The sequence below is a fragment of the Ammodytes marinus genome, assembly GCF_949987685.1.
Source record: "Ammodytes marinus genome assembly, chromosome: 12".
NCBI classification, from domain to species: Eukaryota; Metazoa; Chordata; class Actinopteri; order Uranoscopiformes; family Ammodytidae; genus Ammodytes; species Ammodytes marinus.
Genome location: NC_137216.1, coordinates 8,970,554 through 8,986,789, shown reverse-complemented (window position 1 = coordinate 8,986,789; position 16,236 = coordinate 8,970,554). Strand labels below are relative to the sequence as shown.

The window sequence follows — 16,236 nt, the reverse complement described above, 5'->3', positions numbered from 1 at the left end:
GGCACTGGATAGAATGGGCTATAAAACGGTCATCTTTTATTTTGTAATTGGAAGCGATCTGATTAGGACCTCATACGCTCATCCGACCAATCAACTAACTACTAACTTAAAAGTCATGCATGATAATGTATGTGGAGAATAAATGACGTTAAAAAGAAAGACAAATCACTGATGAAAAAGGTTCACTTAGAAACCACTGTGAACAGCTGCTGAGTGGCTCCTCCCACCTTCGATCCTGCCCCTGTACTCTATTACGTCCGCAGAAAAGCTTTAAATTCAGAGACACGCTCTCATGATCTCATTCGTCTCATAATTAGAACTAAATATGTCTGGCAGAGGCAAGGGAGGAAAAGGACTCGGCAAAGGAGGCGCCAAGCGTCACCGTAAAGTTCTCCGTGATAACATCCAGGGAATCACCAAACCCGCCATCCGCCGTCTGGCTCGCCGTGGCGGAGTGAAGCGTATCTCCGGTCTGATCTACGAGGAGACCCGTGGTGTGCTCAAGGTTTTCCTGGAGAACGTCATCCGTGACGCCGTCACCTACACCGAGCACGCCAAGAGGAAGACCGTCACCGCTATGGACGTGGTGTACGCTCTCAAGAGACAGGGCCGCACTCTATACGGCTTCGGAGGTTAAACCAGGACAGCAAACAAGACAACACAAAAGGCTCTTTTAAGAGCCACCCACTTCAAACATAAAGAGACTACTCCTAAAAATATATATCTAAAACATGACTTTGCAACTGCGTTTAGATGTGAACAGGATGATTGCTTGCACTAATACACATGAATTGACCCTTATTATACTAAATGTGCAAACTAATACAAATATTTAATAACAGTAGCCTAGTTTCGTTCTTTGCTCTCCATGAGGTGGCAGGTCTTACACGAGAGAACAAAACATACTTATCAATGAGATCTTTATGTTTGCTTTTCTTTTCTTTTGTTTGCATCTGTTCCCTTGTCCTACTGCGAATTGTGATCTCCATTTATTTACAGGAAGTGAATGTTATCATGTGAATTTGATTTAGTTGTTGGTGTTTTATAATCCCGAAGGGGATGGGTCCTTGTTTGGACATGACACAATAATAAAAATTCATTCATTCATTCATACACACAATCATTTTGAAATTGAACCAGAATAAATATGTAATTTAGTAGCCTATGAAACTGACAGCAACAATTAGCCTACATTCGATATTAGAAAAGTGCCAGCAGCTGAGAAGTGTTGACCAGTCCATGTACTTTGAACAGCCACAATATCACTGGTCACAAGGCTGTTATCATGTAGGTTACACCAGCTGTTAACCAGCCACATACAGCCTTCTTCAGGAACACGCTTGCCCCCAACTCTTTCAATATAATTTGACAGACTATATGTGGTGCACTATGACATACTGCATTTGTATGTTTAACTTCTGTTGAGACTGACATTGACAATGCCACTCTATACGGACATAATAAATGGAACAACAACGCTAATATATGACTTTTGAGTCACACAGCTGTTCGAGGGGATCACATAGGAGACATACAGAGGAGCATTATACAGTGAACAGACTTGAAATGTTTAGGAAGTTAAACGTTTGTCTTTAAAATGAAGGAAATTATGTTTGTTAATTATAATATAAGGCTATACAATAGTGAGTAGGCCTATATAGCCTATTCAAAATAAGCTGCTCTCATTAAAATCTATATTATTCATCAGAGGATTTAAGTAGACCTATAGTAAAATGTATTGTATATTATATAGCCTATCTTATATTTATATTTTCAACTTATATTATAACAAAATTAAAAACAATACATTAGGATATGATTATTGTATAGGCGGTGTGTGTATGTTTGACTGACGTTTTTATTGTGCAACTTTGTCAACCGCATTTAGCCTTTCCCTATAACCAAATTGAAGTTTAAATTTGATTTGAAATGGCCAAAAATGTTTAAACGAATTACACTTTGTGGTAAAACCATAGATAGTAGGCTATATAAAACCATGGTTTAGAGGCTTTATTTTGAAAATCCCGGCTCTGACAGGATACGACACGAGCTGTTTTCTGTTTGGTTCTATTCAGCCAATCAACGGCCAGCATGGAGGGAATATAAACCCAGGACTTCCAAGAAACCGATATTATTTTCTCCTTTCTCTCGAAGAAGCAACTAAACTCCAACCTCTACAAAATGTCTGGTCGTGGTAAGGGTGCCGGTAAGGTCAGAGCAAAGGCAAAGACCCGCTCCTCTCGTGCCGGGCTCCAGTTCCCCGTGGGTCGTGTCCACAGGCTGCTGAGAAAAGGCAACTATGCTCACCGCGTCGGAGCCGGAGCTCCGGTGTATCTGGCGGCGGTGCTGGAGTACCTGACCGCTGAGATCCTGGAGCTGGCTGGCAACGCTGCCCGCGACAACAAGAAGAGCAGAATCATCCCCCGTCACCTGCAGCTTGCCGTCCGCAACGACGAGGAGCTCAACAAGCTGCTGGGCGGAGTGACCATCGCTCAGGGCGGCGTGCTGCCCAACATCCAGGCCGTGCTGCTGCCCAAGAAGACCGAGAAGGTCGCCAAGAAGTAAACATCCAGACCCGATTCAGCTAAACACAACGGCTCTTTTAAGAGCCACCCACTTTTAACTAAAGATGCAACGTTCTACAATGTAACAATACTTCGTCGTGTAGGCCATAAAGTATCAAACACAACGGTTCTCTTCAAAAGACACTCTTAGCACTAAATAGATGACCTTCGACAATGTAGACCTATCCCTTAGATCTAAAAGTCCATTGGGCATACTTTATTATTAACTGAACATGTGGCTATGGCTAAGCTACTTGATCCCGAATTCAAACAAAACAAAAATTACAATGCTGTGAAAAATCCCTCAAAGAATAGATTGCTTACAGGCACTAACATGACCATATGATTATGCCTAGGCTACTGCTCGCACATGGTTCACATTCAAATGACTGTTGAAAATATAATATAGGCTACATGAAGCTTCTAGTTTAACAGTAGGCTAATTGAACATTTAAGCATAGGCTATACAATGTAAATGCTAGACCTATGTCTTCGTGTTTGTACTCGTGTTGTCTACTAAATAGGCCTATCTGTGTTTTCTTCCTAGTTTGAAAACAAAGCAAAACAATTATGAAAATAAAAAAGGGCGGGGTGCTGATGAAATAGCCTGATCTGTGTTTGCAATGACTGAAGAAAAAGACACATTTAGGCTCTAAACTATAGCTTATCCACTAGTTTCTATATGGAAACTTTTTTTCGTTTCCCGCTTTTTCTATGAAAGCTTGAAGTCAACAGTTTACGAGGCTATTGTTTTTTTTAAGCAGTCCCGCCCATCCGAGCCTATTCTCTATTACGTCCGCAGACTGTGTATAAACTCCACCGCTCTGCAACGACGAGCTATCAATACTGTAATCACCAACTCAAGCGCTGTCAGAATGAGTGGTCGCGGCAAAGGAGGCAAAGGGCTCGGGAAAGGAGGCGCCAAGCGTCACCGTAAAGTTCTCCGTGATAACATCCAGGGAATCACCAAACCCGCCATCCGTCGTCTGGCTCGCCGTGGTGGAGTGAAGCGTATCTCCGGTCTGATCTACGAGGAGACCCGTGGTGTGCTTAAGGTGTTCCTGGAGAACGTCATCCGTGACGCCGTCACCTACACCGAGCACGCCAAGAGGAAGACCGTCACCGCTATGGACGTGGTGTACGCTCTCAAGAGACAGGGCCGTACTCTGTACGGCTTCGGAGGTTAAACCAGGACAGCAGACAAGACGACACAACGGCTCTTTTAAGAGCCACCCACTTTATATAAAGAGATACTTCGTAATACAATAATCTAAAACATGACCTGGCACACCCTATAGGCCTATGCCTATATGAAGTCATTTATGGATTGGCTGTCATCAGGAGGTCAATTGTTACAATTTGTCACAAACAAGCCATGTATATTGTAGCCTATTACAATGTTTAAAGAATATCTCACCTAGCCTATATTTATAAAAATTGAGCCTATTTGTAATTATAGTAAAAATATCTCCATTTTATGGCATCACTAAAGTGTTTTGGTAGAAATGTCAATCTTGCCAAGTTTTCCCTTGCCTATAATCCAGCCGTGAGTTTGTTTCAGGATCAGCCCTGTTGACACAAACTAGTCAAACAATAATGGTGAGATAATGGTTTCATTGTATTCCACCTGGACAGGACACATGATTTGGTGACACTTTACAATAAGGGTGCACTGATAATGGTGATTTCATTGTAAATGCTATGAAAGCATTATGATTTATGCTGATTTATTTATGCTAACAATTCCTTCAATGGAAAGTTAATAAGCTTCCTTTCAATAAATATAAAGGTCCTATGTATTGTCAATTGACTTTGATAAGACAATGAAGCAGTATGCCTAGACTAATGGGCCCTAGGTTTGTCTCATTGTTAGGAAAATTATCCAGTAAAACTTTAAATGTAATATGTGTTTGTGTTTGATTAACTTTATTTGATGTAGGCAGTGAGCACAAATTAAGTTAGATTTATTTCTAATGAAATGAAGTTGACAGTAGCCTATACTTCATCTGTCTTAATCCATATCAAATGGTCTTCTCCACATTTTAACACAACTTTCATGTAAATATTGATTATTACAATCTGCAACTTCCAATAAAACGTAAACTCTTTTCAGATTCTATTACAGCCTCAATGTTCTCATTTTACTTTCTGTAGACTCCTAGGACCCTTAGCCTACTGCGTGTCTGCGCATGCTCAATCAAGATAACATCGACAGCCAATCCTGTACAAGCAACAGCACACTAACATTTGCATCAGGCAACATATAATACTATAGCCTATCGCCTTATTATTAGCATTCATTTCAGCTGATTCTTCGCTGACACAAACATGCCTGAGACCGTCAAAGCGCCCAAGAAGGGCTCCAAGAAAGCCGTTTCCAAAGCCACCAAAACCGGCAAGAAGAGGCGCAAGTCCAGGAAAGAGAGCTACGCCATCTACGTGTACAAAGTCCTGAAGCAGGTCCACCCTGACACCGGCATCTCCTCCAAGGCTATGGGCATCATGAACTCCTTTGTGAGCGACATCTTTGAGCGCATCGCCGGCGAAGCTTCCCGCCTCGCTCACTACAACAAGCGCTCCACCATCACCTCCAGGGAGATCCAGACCGCTGTCCGCCTCCTGCTGCCCGGTGAGCTGGCCAAGCATGCCGTGTCTGAGGGAACCAAGGCTGTCACTAAGTACACCAGCTCCAAGTAAACTACCTCGCTGTTATCCAACAACTCAAAGGCTCTTTTAAGAGCCACCTACTTCAACAAAAAGTTACCACTTTCTAAATGAAAACATTTGTCCTACAAGGCTTTGACCAAGAAGGTTACACTTATTACTAAACTGCCCCAACCACTACCACTTCCATTAATATAGCCTACAGTAAAATGTGTATGTCAAGCAACAATATTTACAGAATAGAAAAATTGAGACTTAAAGCGGCAACGAGTAACTTTTAAATATCTTTTAAACAGCCTCATGTTTCCTCTCATAATCATAAATTACCTTTAACAGCAAACGAGACCATCAGTGCAAAGAAATAGGTTTTTATATAGTTTTTATTACTGCATTTGATCTGGTCGTACACCCAGTCCGATTTTCGGTTCACGCGTGCATGCTCTATGTTCACATATCCGTATTGGTCACAGATTTCAGTGTGGTGCAGGGACGCGATTTGAGAAGCCATCACTCCAGGTGAGGGAAGGGGAGCGGGAGCCTTGTTTGAGACAGTTGTTTGTCGTCATAATGACTGATAACGGGGCTGAACCATCAAAGAAAAAAAAGAGAATGCAATGAAGAAAAGCTAAAAGGGAGAGTGATAGTCGGGCGGGAGGGCGTTGCCAAGCAACGTATACACAATTTCACGCAGCGAACCTAGACTGCAGTGTTTACTCCTAAATGAATGAGCGGTAGCCTAATAAAACAAAGTTTACTTTGCCTCACCAGCATCATCAGATGACCATTATTCATCTGAAATAGTCATTATTTACAACATAAAAACATTACCTCATCGTAATCCATACTAACTAACTGCCATCTCTCGTTCATTCGCTTTGTGTGAGGACACGGGGACTCGTTCAGCTCCGTGAGAGGTGACAATGCATCAACTCATTGCAATCAGGTGTGTTTAGCACTTACTGGCATTAGTTGATGCTGTGTCACCCATAGACTCACGGAGCCGAAAAGAGTCCGGTGCCCTCACACTTTCAACACACGGACACGCACCATATTGCTTCCTGATTATTTGAATCTGCACTCCCTGCACGAGCTAGAAAACAGCTTCACGACAGCTGGCGTCGTAATAATACTACCGCTTTTGTTCAAAGGTGTCGCCAACGTGCCGACTTACTCGTAGTAGCTTTAACGTGCAACTACAGTGCATCTCGATTAATTAGAATTATCATTATCACGGAAAAGCTTTGTTTCAGTAATGTAATTCCAAAAAGTGTTCCAGATATTCTTGATGCGGTAGATTAGATATAAAGTGATATATATTTGTTTTGTAATTTTGCAGACTCCGGTTTACAGCTCATGAAATTCAAAAATGTAGCATCTCAAAATATTTGAATATTCCAAATGGCCAATCAATAAAATGATTTATAAAACAATATGGTTAATTAATCCACTCAATACCTGGCCGGGGTCTTATTATGTATGAATTGTTGCATTAATGCAGCATGGAGACTGTGAGACTGCTGATGTGTTAAGAAAGCCCAGTTTGTAGTGATGGCCAGATTAAGCTTTTTGAAGTCTTGAAGCCTTAAAGCCAAATGGTTCACAAAAAGGTTCATTTCTCGAGGCTTCATTTGAACCGATTTGAACACAATACAACCCCCCCTGCTGGTCAAAGTGTTAAATAGCCAGATCATTCTATCAATTTGTAATACACTCAATACAGTCCTGCAACAGTGCAGCCATGGGAATGACTGACAAGTAAATAAATCAAGACACCTTAATAAATGCATTGATGTATTATTCATGTATTAATTCATATAAATACAATTAATATTTTGTTTGGTGTATTATTATGGGTATGGAACATGATAATGCATAGAAATCTAATAAATCGATCAATAAATATTTTTTGTCAAACTTTGGATTACTCATAATGACAGGAATAATTATTTTCAAACTGTCGCAGTGTTATAACAAGGTAAGGGGCAGTGAATGTGATTGTGCAACTTAAGGATTTGATTCATTTTTATTGAGAAACAAAATTTGTTCCACTGTGCTGGGGTTCAGACAATTTCCCCCTTTGGAAACATCTTCTCCTGCTTTGGAGAACACTCTTTCACATGGCACAGATGAGGCAGGGGTGCACAAGAAAGTCACAGCAAGTTGATACAACATCCACGTCTACATCACTCCCAAACCAACACATCGCCAACACTAACCCGCAAAGTGCGAGTGGATCCACAATACCCGAAGCACTTCTTGAACAAACGAGGCTTCGAACGTCATCAGTCACGTGATTCGCCCTAAACGATACAAGCATCGATCAGGCCCCCAGGATGCTGCCTTCTCCGAGCAGCCAGCATGGACTAGTGGCCAACCCATTGGTACTGCATGCTGTGAATGGGAGCTTATTTTCATGGTAGCCCTAAGGCAGATTTCCCCGTCCACACAATACAAGCGGCGAACAAGATTGTGTCGCCGCAAAATTTTTCTGGATATCAATCATAGGCTCAAACTTATCTTGAGACCATATACTATTAAAACTGAAGTTTTTTCATTTCAAAACGCCACATAAAGCGTTTTATTAGCCCAACGGCTTTTAACGGCTTTCAGTTTGTTTTCGAGGGAGGAGGAGGGAGCGGCACGTCATACACTTGGGCGTGCCAGGGCTTACATGAAAGCAATATGGCAGCTTCCTTGTTGCTTCTCTGCGCCTGAGCAGCTGTCATAGGAATGAATGGGCGCCATTTTTCAATACGGTGTCCATTTCTTTATATGTCTATGGCATCGATACGTGCTTCACCAAAAACTTCCGGGATTACTCGACACACGCTCCGAAGCCTCGGCACATTACGACCCATCATGTATGAATTGTTGCATTAATGCAGCATGGAGACTGTGACACTACTGATGTGTTATGGAAGCCCAGGTTGCTTTGATAGCGCCCTTCAGCTTGTCTCTGTTAGGTCTAGTGTGTCTCATCTTCCTCTCCCATACCACCTCAGCAGTGACACAGGCTGATCGTCTCCATACCGCATTGTTGCAATATTTCATGCAAAATAAGATCCCGACCAAGTATTGAGTGGATGAATGAACATCATTTTCAAAAGGCATTTCTGTATTATATATATTTTTTGATTGGCCATTTGATATATTCTACTATTTTGAGATTATGGATTTTCATGAGCTGTAAACTAATTTGCTAAATTCTCGAAGAAAATGCCAGATATATATCACTTTATATCTAATGAATCCAGAACATATGGTACTTTAATTTTTTTAAATTAAATAACAGAAACAAAATGAGCTTTTCCATGATATTCTAATTATATGAGATGCACATACTTGTTGGATGGGGTAGCTTTAAATTGATTTCATAGAAAAAATTATTCAATGGTTACAGGTCAAAAAAAGAGGCATCTTTTTTATATTCAGCATTATTTTATAGAGCAGTAGCCCAGTACAACATATTTATAATTTTGTATTTTCAATGTTCACATTCATCATACAAGTAGCCTACTGGTTATTAATAACTACAAACTAACTACGTAACTACAAAACCTAGGCTACTGCGCCCACTAGCCTATGTGTCACAGTCTTAGCTGTATTTCTTTGTACACATTTGATCACTGTGCACAATTGTACAGCTCCTCTTTTGTAATTGGACAATTGGATTTATTTATTTTGATTGTATAAAAAAATATATATATATCCTTAAGATGCCTTTTACTTACTGTCTCTTTGTCTTCTTATAAACTGTGTATGACATAGGCCTACTGCTATGTCACCCACATTCACCACTCTCTTCAATCATGCAATCTTCAAGATCCATATGAATCAGTGATGGAGTCCAGTCTCTTTAATCTGCTACTGTTTCAAAATGCATGTGATATGCCTATAGGCCTACGTGGTGTACGCTAGGGAATCCTGAGCAGATTGAAGGGACTGGGTTGTTATCAGAAATAGTCTAAGGCATATCAGCCATTGTTTTTTTTTCATTTCATGGAACCTTAATTTATATTTGAGAGATCAATTGAGGGGTGACCCTCATTTGCAATGATGTTGAGTCAAACAAATGCCATGCAACAACTACAATATATACAATGCAAATACAACAAATATACATTATTATGGGTCTGGTGGTATATATAGGGTTAAAATATCATTCTAAAGTTTGTTTGAAGTAGGCCATATACTTCAAAGAGCACAGTAATACCGTGGTCAACCAACCAGTCACTAGGGATGACTGTGGGTACCATGTCATCTCCTGCTGTTGGTCCACTGTGTCTTATACTGCAAGTCCAAAGTCAACACAGCCGTCTACCAGGAGATGCAAGAGATTTTAGAGCTCTTCATGCTTCTGTCTGTTGACAAGCTTTATGGAGATGCTGATTTCCTCAGTAAGACTTGGCACCTGCCCAGTGTCAAAACCAATAGTAACTGTTAGCTGACCATGGTATTACTGTGCAGGATTGGCCAGCCAACTCTCCTGACCTGAACCACATATAATAATATTTTGCAGGATTTTTGCCGTAATTTGCTAAATTAGCGGGGGTAAAAATGCTTGAAATATATCACTTCATATCTGATGAATCTAGAATATATGGAACTTTCACTTTTTAAAATGAAATTACAGAAAAAATAGAGCTTTTCCATGATGTTCTAATTATATGAGATGCACCCGTACTGTGGATGGGGTAGCTTTAAATTGATTTTATAGAAAAGGGGATGAAATGTTTACAGGATCAAATATAAAGGGAATCTTTTTATATTCAGCATTTCTTTTCAGAGCAGTAGCCTAATACAACATATTTATAATTTATAATCATACATGTAGCATAATTGGATATTAATGTAAATACTACTTAACCCTAGGCATAGGCCCCACTGTCTGTTATCAGAAATAGTCTAATTAGCATATCAGCCATTATGTAAACTATATATATGACATTATAATTGACATAGATACACACACAAAACTTCTGGGTTAAACATATTTTTCTTAAGTGTGTTTGAAGTTAGGCATATAGGCTACTTCAAAGAGACCTATAAGCTTAAAAATAATTTATGCATCATGTCTTTAAATCCCCATATGGGTCAAAACATGTGTCCTGTACTGATTATGGGCTATAAGCTGATCAGAATAATTAAAACAGTTTAATAATGAAATGTAAAGTGTTCTTAGTTTGCAATAACTTCTGGGACCGAGCCGAGCAAATCTACTGACAAGAAAACCTCCAGACGAACTGGATATGATTTTAGAAGTGATTCATTCAGGTCTCTGCTCAATAGAAGGAATAAATGCCTGTAGCCATACTGAAATGTTACATGGATAATTATAATTTAATTATAGTGTGTACTGTCAGTCTCTACGTGTTAAAGGAAACAGTTGGTGGAAACACGAAACAGTGTAGCATATTTTCCAGCGGATCCATGTTGTCAGGAGTCCGCTGACCGCCCGAGTCACCGGCAGCGTCCGTGTGTTTACTTCCACCCAAAACAGCTCGGATTTAAACCAAATTAAACTCGCCACTACATATCTGTTATTGTTTTTATTTCATCATGTATCTCTGCTAACTGTAGAACCATGTTTGCATTAACTACACATAACTTTAAACAGTTTTAGGAGACGAAATGTTAAAGAAAGTCGCTGTGAGTTGCTGAATGTGACGGTGTAATGGAGAGGTTTGAAGCTTCCTGAAGTTAAATAAACGTGTCCTCGCCTTCAAACATGAGCTCAGTCTGAAGACGAGAACGTTTTCTCTCTGATAGAAACAAATTTATGGTGTAAAACATTTATATTATATGAGTTTTATCCCCGAAATGTGGAGGAGAAAACACAAAGTGTCGCCGCATTTGAGCCGGGCAGCAGAGCGGCTGTGTGGTTGACTCTCCACGGTTCTCATGAGCTGTATAACTCCCGCCTCTTGCACTGAGCTCTCAAACGTTCAACGAACACAGCAGACAGAGAAGATGGCAGTAGAAGAAGCTCCAGCAGTTGCCCCGGCCAAAGCCCCGGCTAAGGCCGCAAAGAAGAAGGCTGCTCCCCGTCCCAAGAAGGAAGGACCCACCCTCCCGAAACTCATCCTCAGCGCCGTGGCCGCGTCCAAGGAGCGCAAGGGAGTGTCTCTGGCTGCGGTCAAAAAGGCTCTTGCCGCTGAAGGCGTCGATGTGGCTAAGGCCAACAAACGCATCAACATCGCCGTGACCAAGCTGGTGTCCAACGGGTCTTTGAGCCAGACTAAAGGGACCGGGGCCTCCGGCTCTTTCAAGATCGCCAAGAAGGAGCCTAAAGCCGCCAAACCAGTGAAGAAAGTGGTGAAGAAAGCCCCCGCTAAAGCCAAGAAGCCCGCCGTCAAGAAGTCTCCAAAGAAGGCACCGGCAGCTAAGAAAGCAGTAGCAGCCAAGAAGTCCCCGAAGAAGGCAGCGGCCAAGAAAGCCGTCAAGAAGCCCGCCGCAGTGAAGAAGAGTCCCAAGAAGGCTCCCGCTAAAAAGGTCGTGAAGAAAGCTGCAGTGAAGAAAACCCCGGTCAAGAAAGCTCCCGCCAAGAAAGTTGCAGCCAAGAAGGCCAAGAAGTAAAGCGGCTCCTTTATTCAACATAACTCACCAAAGGCTCTTTTAAGAGCCACCACATATTCTACTAAAGAGATATTCCTATATCATGTGTGTGCACAATGCCACAACATAGGCTATAGCCTAGCAATACAAATATAACAGGCTAATAAAAAAAAGTCAATAAGTATGAACAATACAAAACAACATGTACACAGTTTATGTAGTCTACTGGAAATAACAAGGCCAAACAAGTAGCTACAATAACAACTATAGGCCTAATATAACAGCTTTAATAAGTGACGTGTAAAGTCAATTCATTATACTGATGTATCTTATATTGCACATGAAAGTAGATTATAAATAATAATTGCTTAGTGGTTGAAAGTCCAATCTATTGACTCAGTATGTGTAACAGAGAGGAGTTGGAGTTGGCCACAGGGACTTGTGCTGCTTGGTGACCATAACAAACTGTTCATTAATCTTGCTGATATTTTGCTACTCTCATGTTAACTAGACTTTACAAGGAGTAATACATATCACAACGATATTAAACATGAACTTGATAGCCTATGATTCAAAATGAGAAAACAACATGAATAAATGAAAACAAATGTAGGCCAATAAGCAACAATGATAGCAATAGTATAAGAGGGCTTTACTTTGATTTGACACGTCCTGTTTGACGTGTCAAATTAACGTGTTCCCCAAATCGGCACAACCCATGTTGTAGGAGAGTTAAGAAATGTAAAATGTATTTTCATAGTAGGCCTATACTATTTTCTTATTTTAAGTTTGGAATTATTCATCTGACTGGGTGATAGCCTATTCTGATAGGAGGCAAATTAATAATCACTATCGATCTGCAAGTTATCTATCCTAATCATTTACATAGGCTATATAGGCCTATGTGTATGTGTTATAAGATTTATAAAAAGTGTTTTAAACGTGGCCCATCCAAATATTCCCGGGCCCACCCATTAATGACGTTCTGTATCCGCCACTGGTCTGGACCAATCAGAGCTGAGCTCGCGCCTGCAGTTCCTTTATAAAGACGCTGTTCGCAGTCAGAGCTATTCATTCCTTCTTTAGCTGTGAACTCGGGGAGAAGATCGACTACAATGGCCAGAACAAAGCAGACCGCGCGTAAATCCACCGGAGGAAAAGCTCCCAGGAAGCAGCTTGCCACCAAAGCTGCCCGCAAGAGCGCCCCCGCCACCGGCGGAGTGAAGAAGCCCCATCGTTACAGGCCCGGTACCGTGGCTCTGAGAGAGATCCGTCGCTACCAGAAGTCCACCGAGCTGCTGATCCGCAAGCTGCCCTTCCAGCGCCTGGTGAGGGAGATCGCTCAGGACTTCAAGACCGACCTGCGCTTCCAGAGCTCCGCCGTCATGGCTCTGCAGGAGGCCAGCGAGGCTTACCTGGTCGGCCTGTTCGAGGACACCAACCTGTGCGCCATCCACGCCAAGAGGGTCACCATCATGCCCAAAGACATCCAGCTGGCCCGCCGCATCCGTGGAGAGAGAGCTTAAAGCCAAACATTTATACAAACAACAACGGCTCTTTTAAGAGCCACCTACCCACTACCACAGAGCAAAATGTCCTATCTGAATTAACAATTTTATGTTTAAATATATTAACCGTGGAAAAATATTTTGCATATTGAATCAAACTGGAAAGGTGATATATGTGGGGAAAATGTTGCATTGATAAGTGGTAAAAGAATAACGTCACTACACCTTACTTTATGAAATAAAGGTGTAAGTGAACCATCAATTGAGTTTGGAAAAAAAGGCTGACTAGAGGGATTGCAGAAAAGACCAATATATAGGCTATAGAGACAATTATCGAATTAGTTGGGGATTTATAACCCCACAAATGAAGGACAACATAGGCCTATGCACACAACCGAATTCCTTGAAACATCTGTTGATTTGCTGACCAACTGAGTCAGTTATGAAGCTTTTTAATCCCACCACAAGCAGGCAGAATTGAAAATTATTTAAACCTTTATAAAATAAGTAAACATATGCTATATGAATAGACTTCTTTCTGTACTGCATTTACCACACAATAGCATATTTGATACAATGTGTCAGCATGTTAATAGCCTAAACAAGGCTTGAAGCATTTTGTTTCATTGTAGAACGTTGCATCTTTAGTTAAAAGTGGGTGGCTCTTACAAGAGCCGTTGTGTTTAGCTGAATCGGGTCTGGATGTTTACTTCTTGGCGACCTTCTCGGTCTTCTTGGGCAGCAGCACGGCCTGGATGTTGGGCAGCACGCCGCCCTGAGCGATGGTCACTCCGCCCAGCAGCTTGTTGAGCTCCTCGTCGTTGCGGACGGCCAGCTGCAGGTGACGGGGGATGATCCTGCTCTTCTTGTTGTCGCGAGCAGCGTTACCAGCCAACTCCAGGATCTCAGCGGTCAGGTACTCCAGCACCGCCGCCAGATACACCGGAGCTCCGGCTCCGACGCGGTGAGCATAGTTGCCTTTTCTCAGCAGCCTGTGGACACGACCCACGGGGAACTGGAGGCCGGCACGAGAGGAGCGGGTCTTTGCCTTTGCTCTGACCTTACCGGCACCCTTACCACGGCCAGACATTTTGCAGCGATTGGAGTATTCTTACTGTATTCTAACGAGAGAAAAGAGAGGAGGGTGACGTGAAGACGGCGTTCCCGAATTTATATACGCTCACGGACTGCTCGCTGATTGGCTGGATATAACGTTAGGGCAGTTGACCAATCAGAAGAGAGCTCCTGATTATTAATTTGTTTAGAACTTTTCAGCAAGACATACTGTAGTATCAAACGGAAATAGAAAATATTTACTGGATAAAAGTTGCCCAAAGACGTGGCGTTAATTGCAGCACAATGCTGGGAACAGATGCACAAGAAGCCAGAAAAGAAACAAAAGTGAATGAAGCTACCACTACAAAAAAAAAAAAAAACACGAAGACAGCAATTCAAAGTGATCTACAGGGCCATAATAATACATTGAAATAGGCTTAAACATAATAATAATAATAATAATAATAATAATAATAATAATAATAATAATAATAATAATAATAATAATAATAATAATAATAATAATAATAATAAAAATATGGCATTTAAGAGATAATAAAAACTAAAAGGTGAGAACAGATCAACAAAAAGGCTGCTTAAAGATTCTTGAGTGCCTGTCAATGTCCAGACATGGAACACTTGTGTTTTTTTTTGTTTTTGTTATCTACCAGCCTGTTTTGTTTAGGCTTATGTTTATGCTTTATTGGCAGCAGAGTTGCTCAGCATAATATTTTAGTAATTTTCTACTTTTTTATTTCTAAAATGTCTCATTAATGTTTGTAATTGTTAATAGTTGCTTATCTCAGGATAGAATGTAATGTATTATTCCAGTTTATTTTAGGATTCTATAGAAAAAAAATCAATGATTGGGTTGTCAGGTGCAACTATGTAGCAATGGTAAGCGGTGTATATGGAACACAGGTCGGTAGGAGGGCCCTTCAGCAGAACATTGCTTGAGACTCCAAAGTGATCTGGGCTGATTTGTGAGAATGCCTCGTGTCCCTTCCATGGCATACAAGAGCAGTTTAGTTTGGAAGTGGGAGTTTTGTTTATAAAGATGTTTTAATGACCCGTGTCTAGGAATTTGTGACAACGTATTTAGGCTTTAGGCAACAATGACGTGAGACAAGTTTTGCTTTAGATGTTGGTCAACCCATAGATTAAATGTGGGCTCGTCCGGCGAACCTCAAACTGGACTATTGTAGATTCAATCCATCTTGTTGTAGACCACTGTAGACCATTTTAAAAGTGGGGATGTGGCAATGTATGGCTAAACATCGTATGTATGCCTACAGCGCACTCTGGTGGAGTATATGTTTATCTCACTGTTCTTGACAACGCTGCACCATTTTGTAAGGAAGATGACCATGCTGCAAAGCAAAGAAATATGAAATATATATGAACCTGGATTCGTAGTGTATACAGATATATGGCATATTATGTCGCCTATCAGTGGTGGCCTAATGTTGCAGTCAATGCACCACTCAGTCGAGCTGTGCTGTGACTCAATGAGTTCCTGTTGGCTTTTAGGGATTAATAAACCATGAGCTCAAGACGAGCCAGATGTGAGCAGAATTCATTTGTTTATAAGTCCCTGCTACTAGACTATATGTGGAGGTTAGATATGTCTTGAGCATATCGGTTAGCCTATACAGAATCATCTAAAACATTATTCTATGTGATGTTATAGTGGCAAGATTAGTTAAAAGCTTAAATGCCACGATGGGATAGAAAATGCTGATAATTAGCCTGAGAATCGCATTTTTTAGCCTAGGAAGCGCAGGAAACATTGTTTGAGGTGATATTTCCCTTATTGAATCTGAATCTAACGGAATATAAATATTTTCATTGGACAATACTATAGCACTTTATATAATTGGCTTTTTCTT

At 41.0% G+C, this 16,236-nt stretch overlaps 7 protein-coding genes across 7 annotated transcripts; 6 read left to right on the top strand and 1 right to left on the bottom strand.

The window, feature by feature from the left end:
• Positions 1–325: 325 nt before the first annotated feature.
• LOC307258652 (histone H4) lies at positions 326–637 on the top strand (the record flags this gene model as incomplete). The annotated part of the gene is made up of 1 exon (XM_080038278.1): positions 326–637. The coding sequence occupies one exon, from the start codon at positions 326–328 to the stop codon at positions 635–637; it is 312 nt and encodes a 103-aa protein (XP_079894404.1).
• A 1,544-nt stretch (positions 638–2,181) lies between these two features.
• LOC307258648 (histone H2A-like) lies at positions 2,182–2,565 on the top strand (the record flags this gene model as incomplete). Its single annotated transcript, XM_080038274.1, has 1 exon — positions 2,182–2,565. The coding sequence occupies one exon, from the start codon at positions 2,182–2,184 to the stop codon at positions 2,563–2,565; it is 384 nt and encodes a 127-aa protein (XP_079894400.1).
• An 874-nt stretch (positions 2,566–3,439) lies between these two features.
• Positions 3,440–3,751, top strand: LOC307258651 (histone H4; the record flags this gene model as incomplete). The annotated part of the gene is made up of 1 exon (XM_080038277.1): positions 3,440–3,751. The coding sequence occupies one exon, from the start codon at positions 3,440–3,442 to the stop codon at positions 3,749–3,751; it is 312 nt and encodes a 103-aa protein (XP_079894403.1).
• A 1,141-nt stretch (positions 3,752–4,892) lies between these two features.
• On the top strand, positions 4,893–5,261 carry LOC307258650 (histone H2B-like; the record flags this gene model as incomplete). The annotated part of the gene is made up of 1 exon (XM_080038276.1): positions 4,893–5,261. One exon carries the CDS (start codon positions 4,893–4,895, stop codon positions 5,259–5,261), a length of 369 nt encoding a protein of 122 aa, XP_079894402.1.
• A 5,937-nt stretch (positions 5,262–11,198) lies between these two features.
• Positions 11,199–11,804, top strand: LOC307258641 (histone H1-like; the record flags this gene model as incomplete). Its single annotated transcript, XM_080038267.1, has 1 exon — positions 11,199–11,804. The coding sequence occupies one exon, from the start codon at positions 11,199–11,201 to the stop codon at positions 11,802–11,804; it is 606 nt and encodes a 201-aa protein (XP_079894393.1).
• A 1,094-nt stretch (positions 11,805–12,898) lies between these two features.
• Positions 12,899–13,309, top strand: LOC307258643 (histone H3.2; the record flags this gene model as incomplete). Its single annotated transcript, XM_080038269.1, has 1 exon — positions 12,899–13,309. The coding sequence occupies one exon, from the start codon at positions 12,899–12,901 to the stop codon at positions 13,307–13,309; it is 411 nt and encodes a 136-aa protein (XP_079894395.1).
• Positions 13,310–13,997: 688 nt separating this feature from the next.
• Positions 13,998–14,381, bottom strand: LOC307258647 (histone H2A-like; the record flags this gene model as incomplete). Its single annotated transcript, XM_080038273.1, has 1 exon — positions 13,998–14,381. The coding sequence occupies one exon, from the start codon at positions 14,379–14,381 to the stop codon at positions 13,998–14,000; it is 384 nt and encodes a 127-aa protein (XP_079894399.1).
• Positions 14,382–16,236: the final 1,855 nt, after the last annotated feature.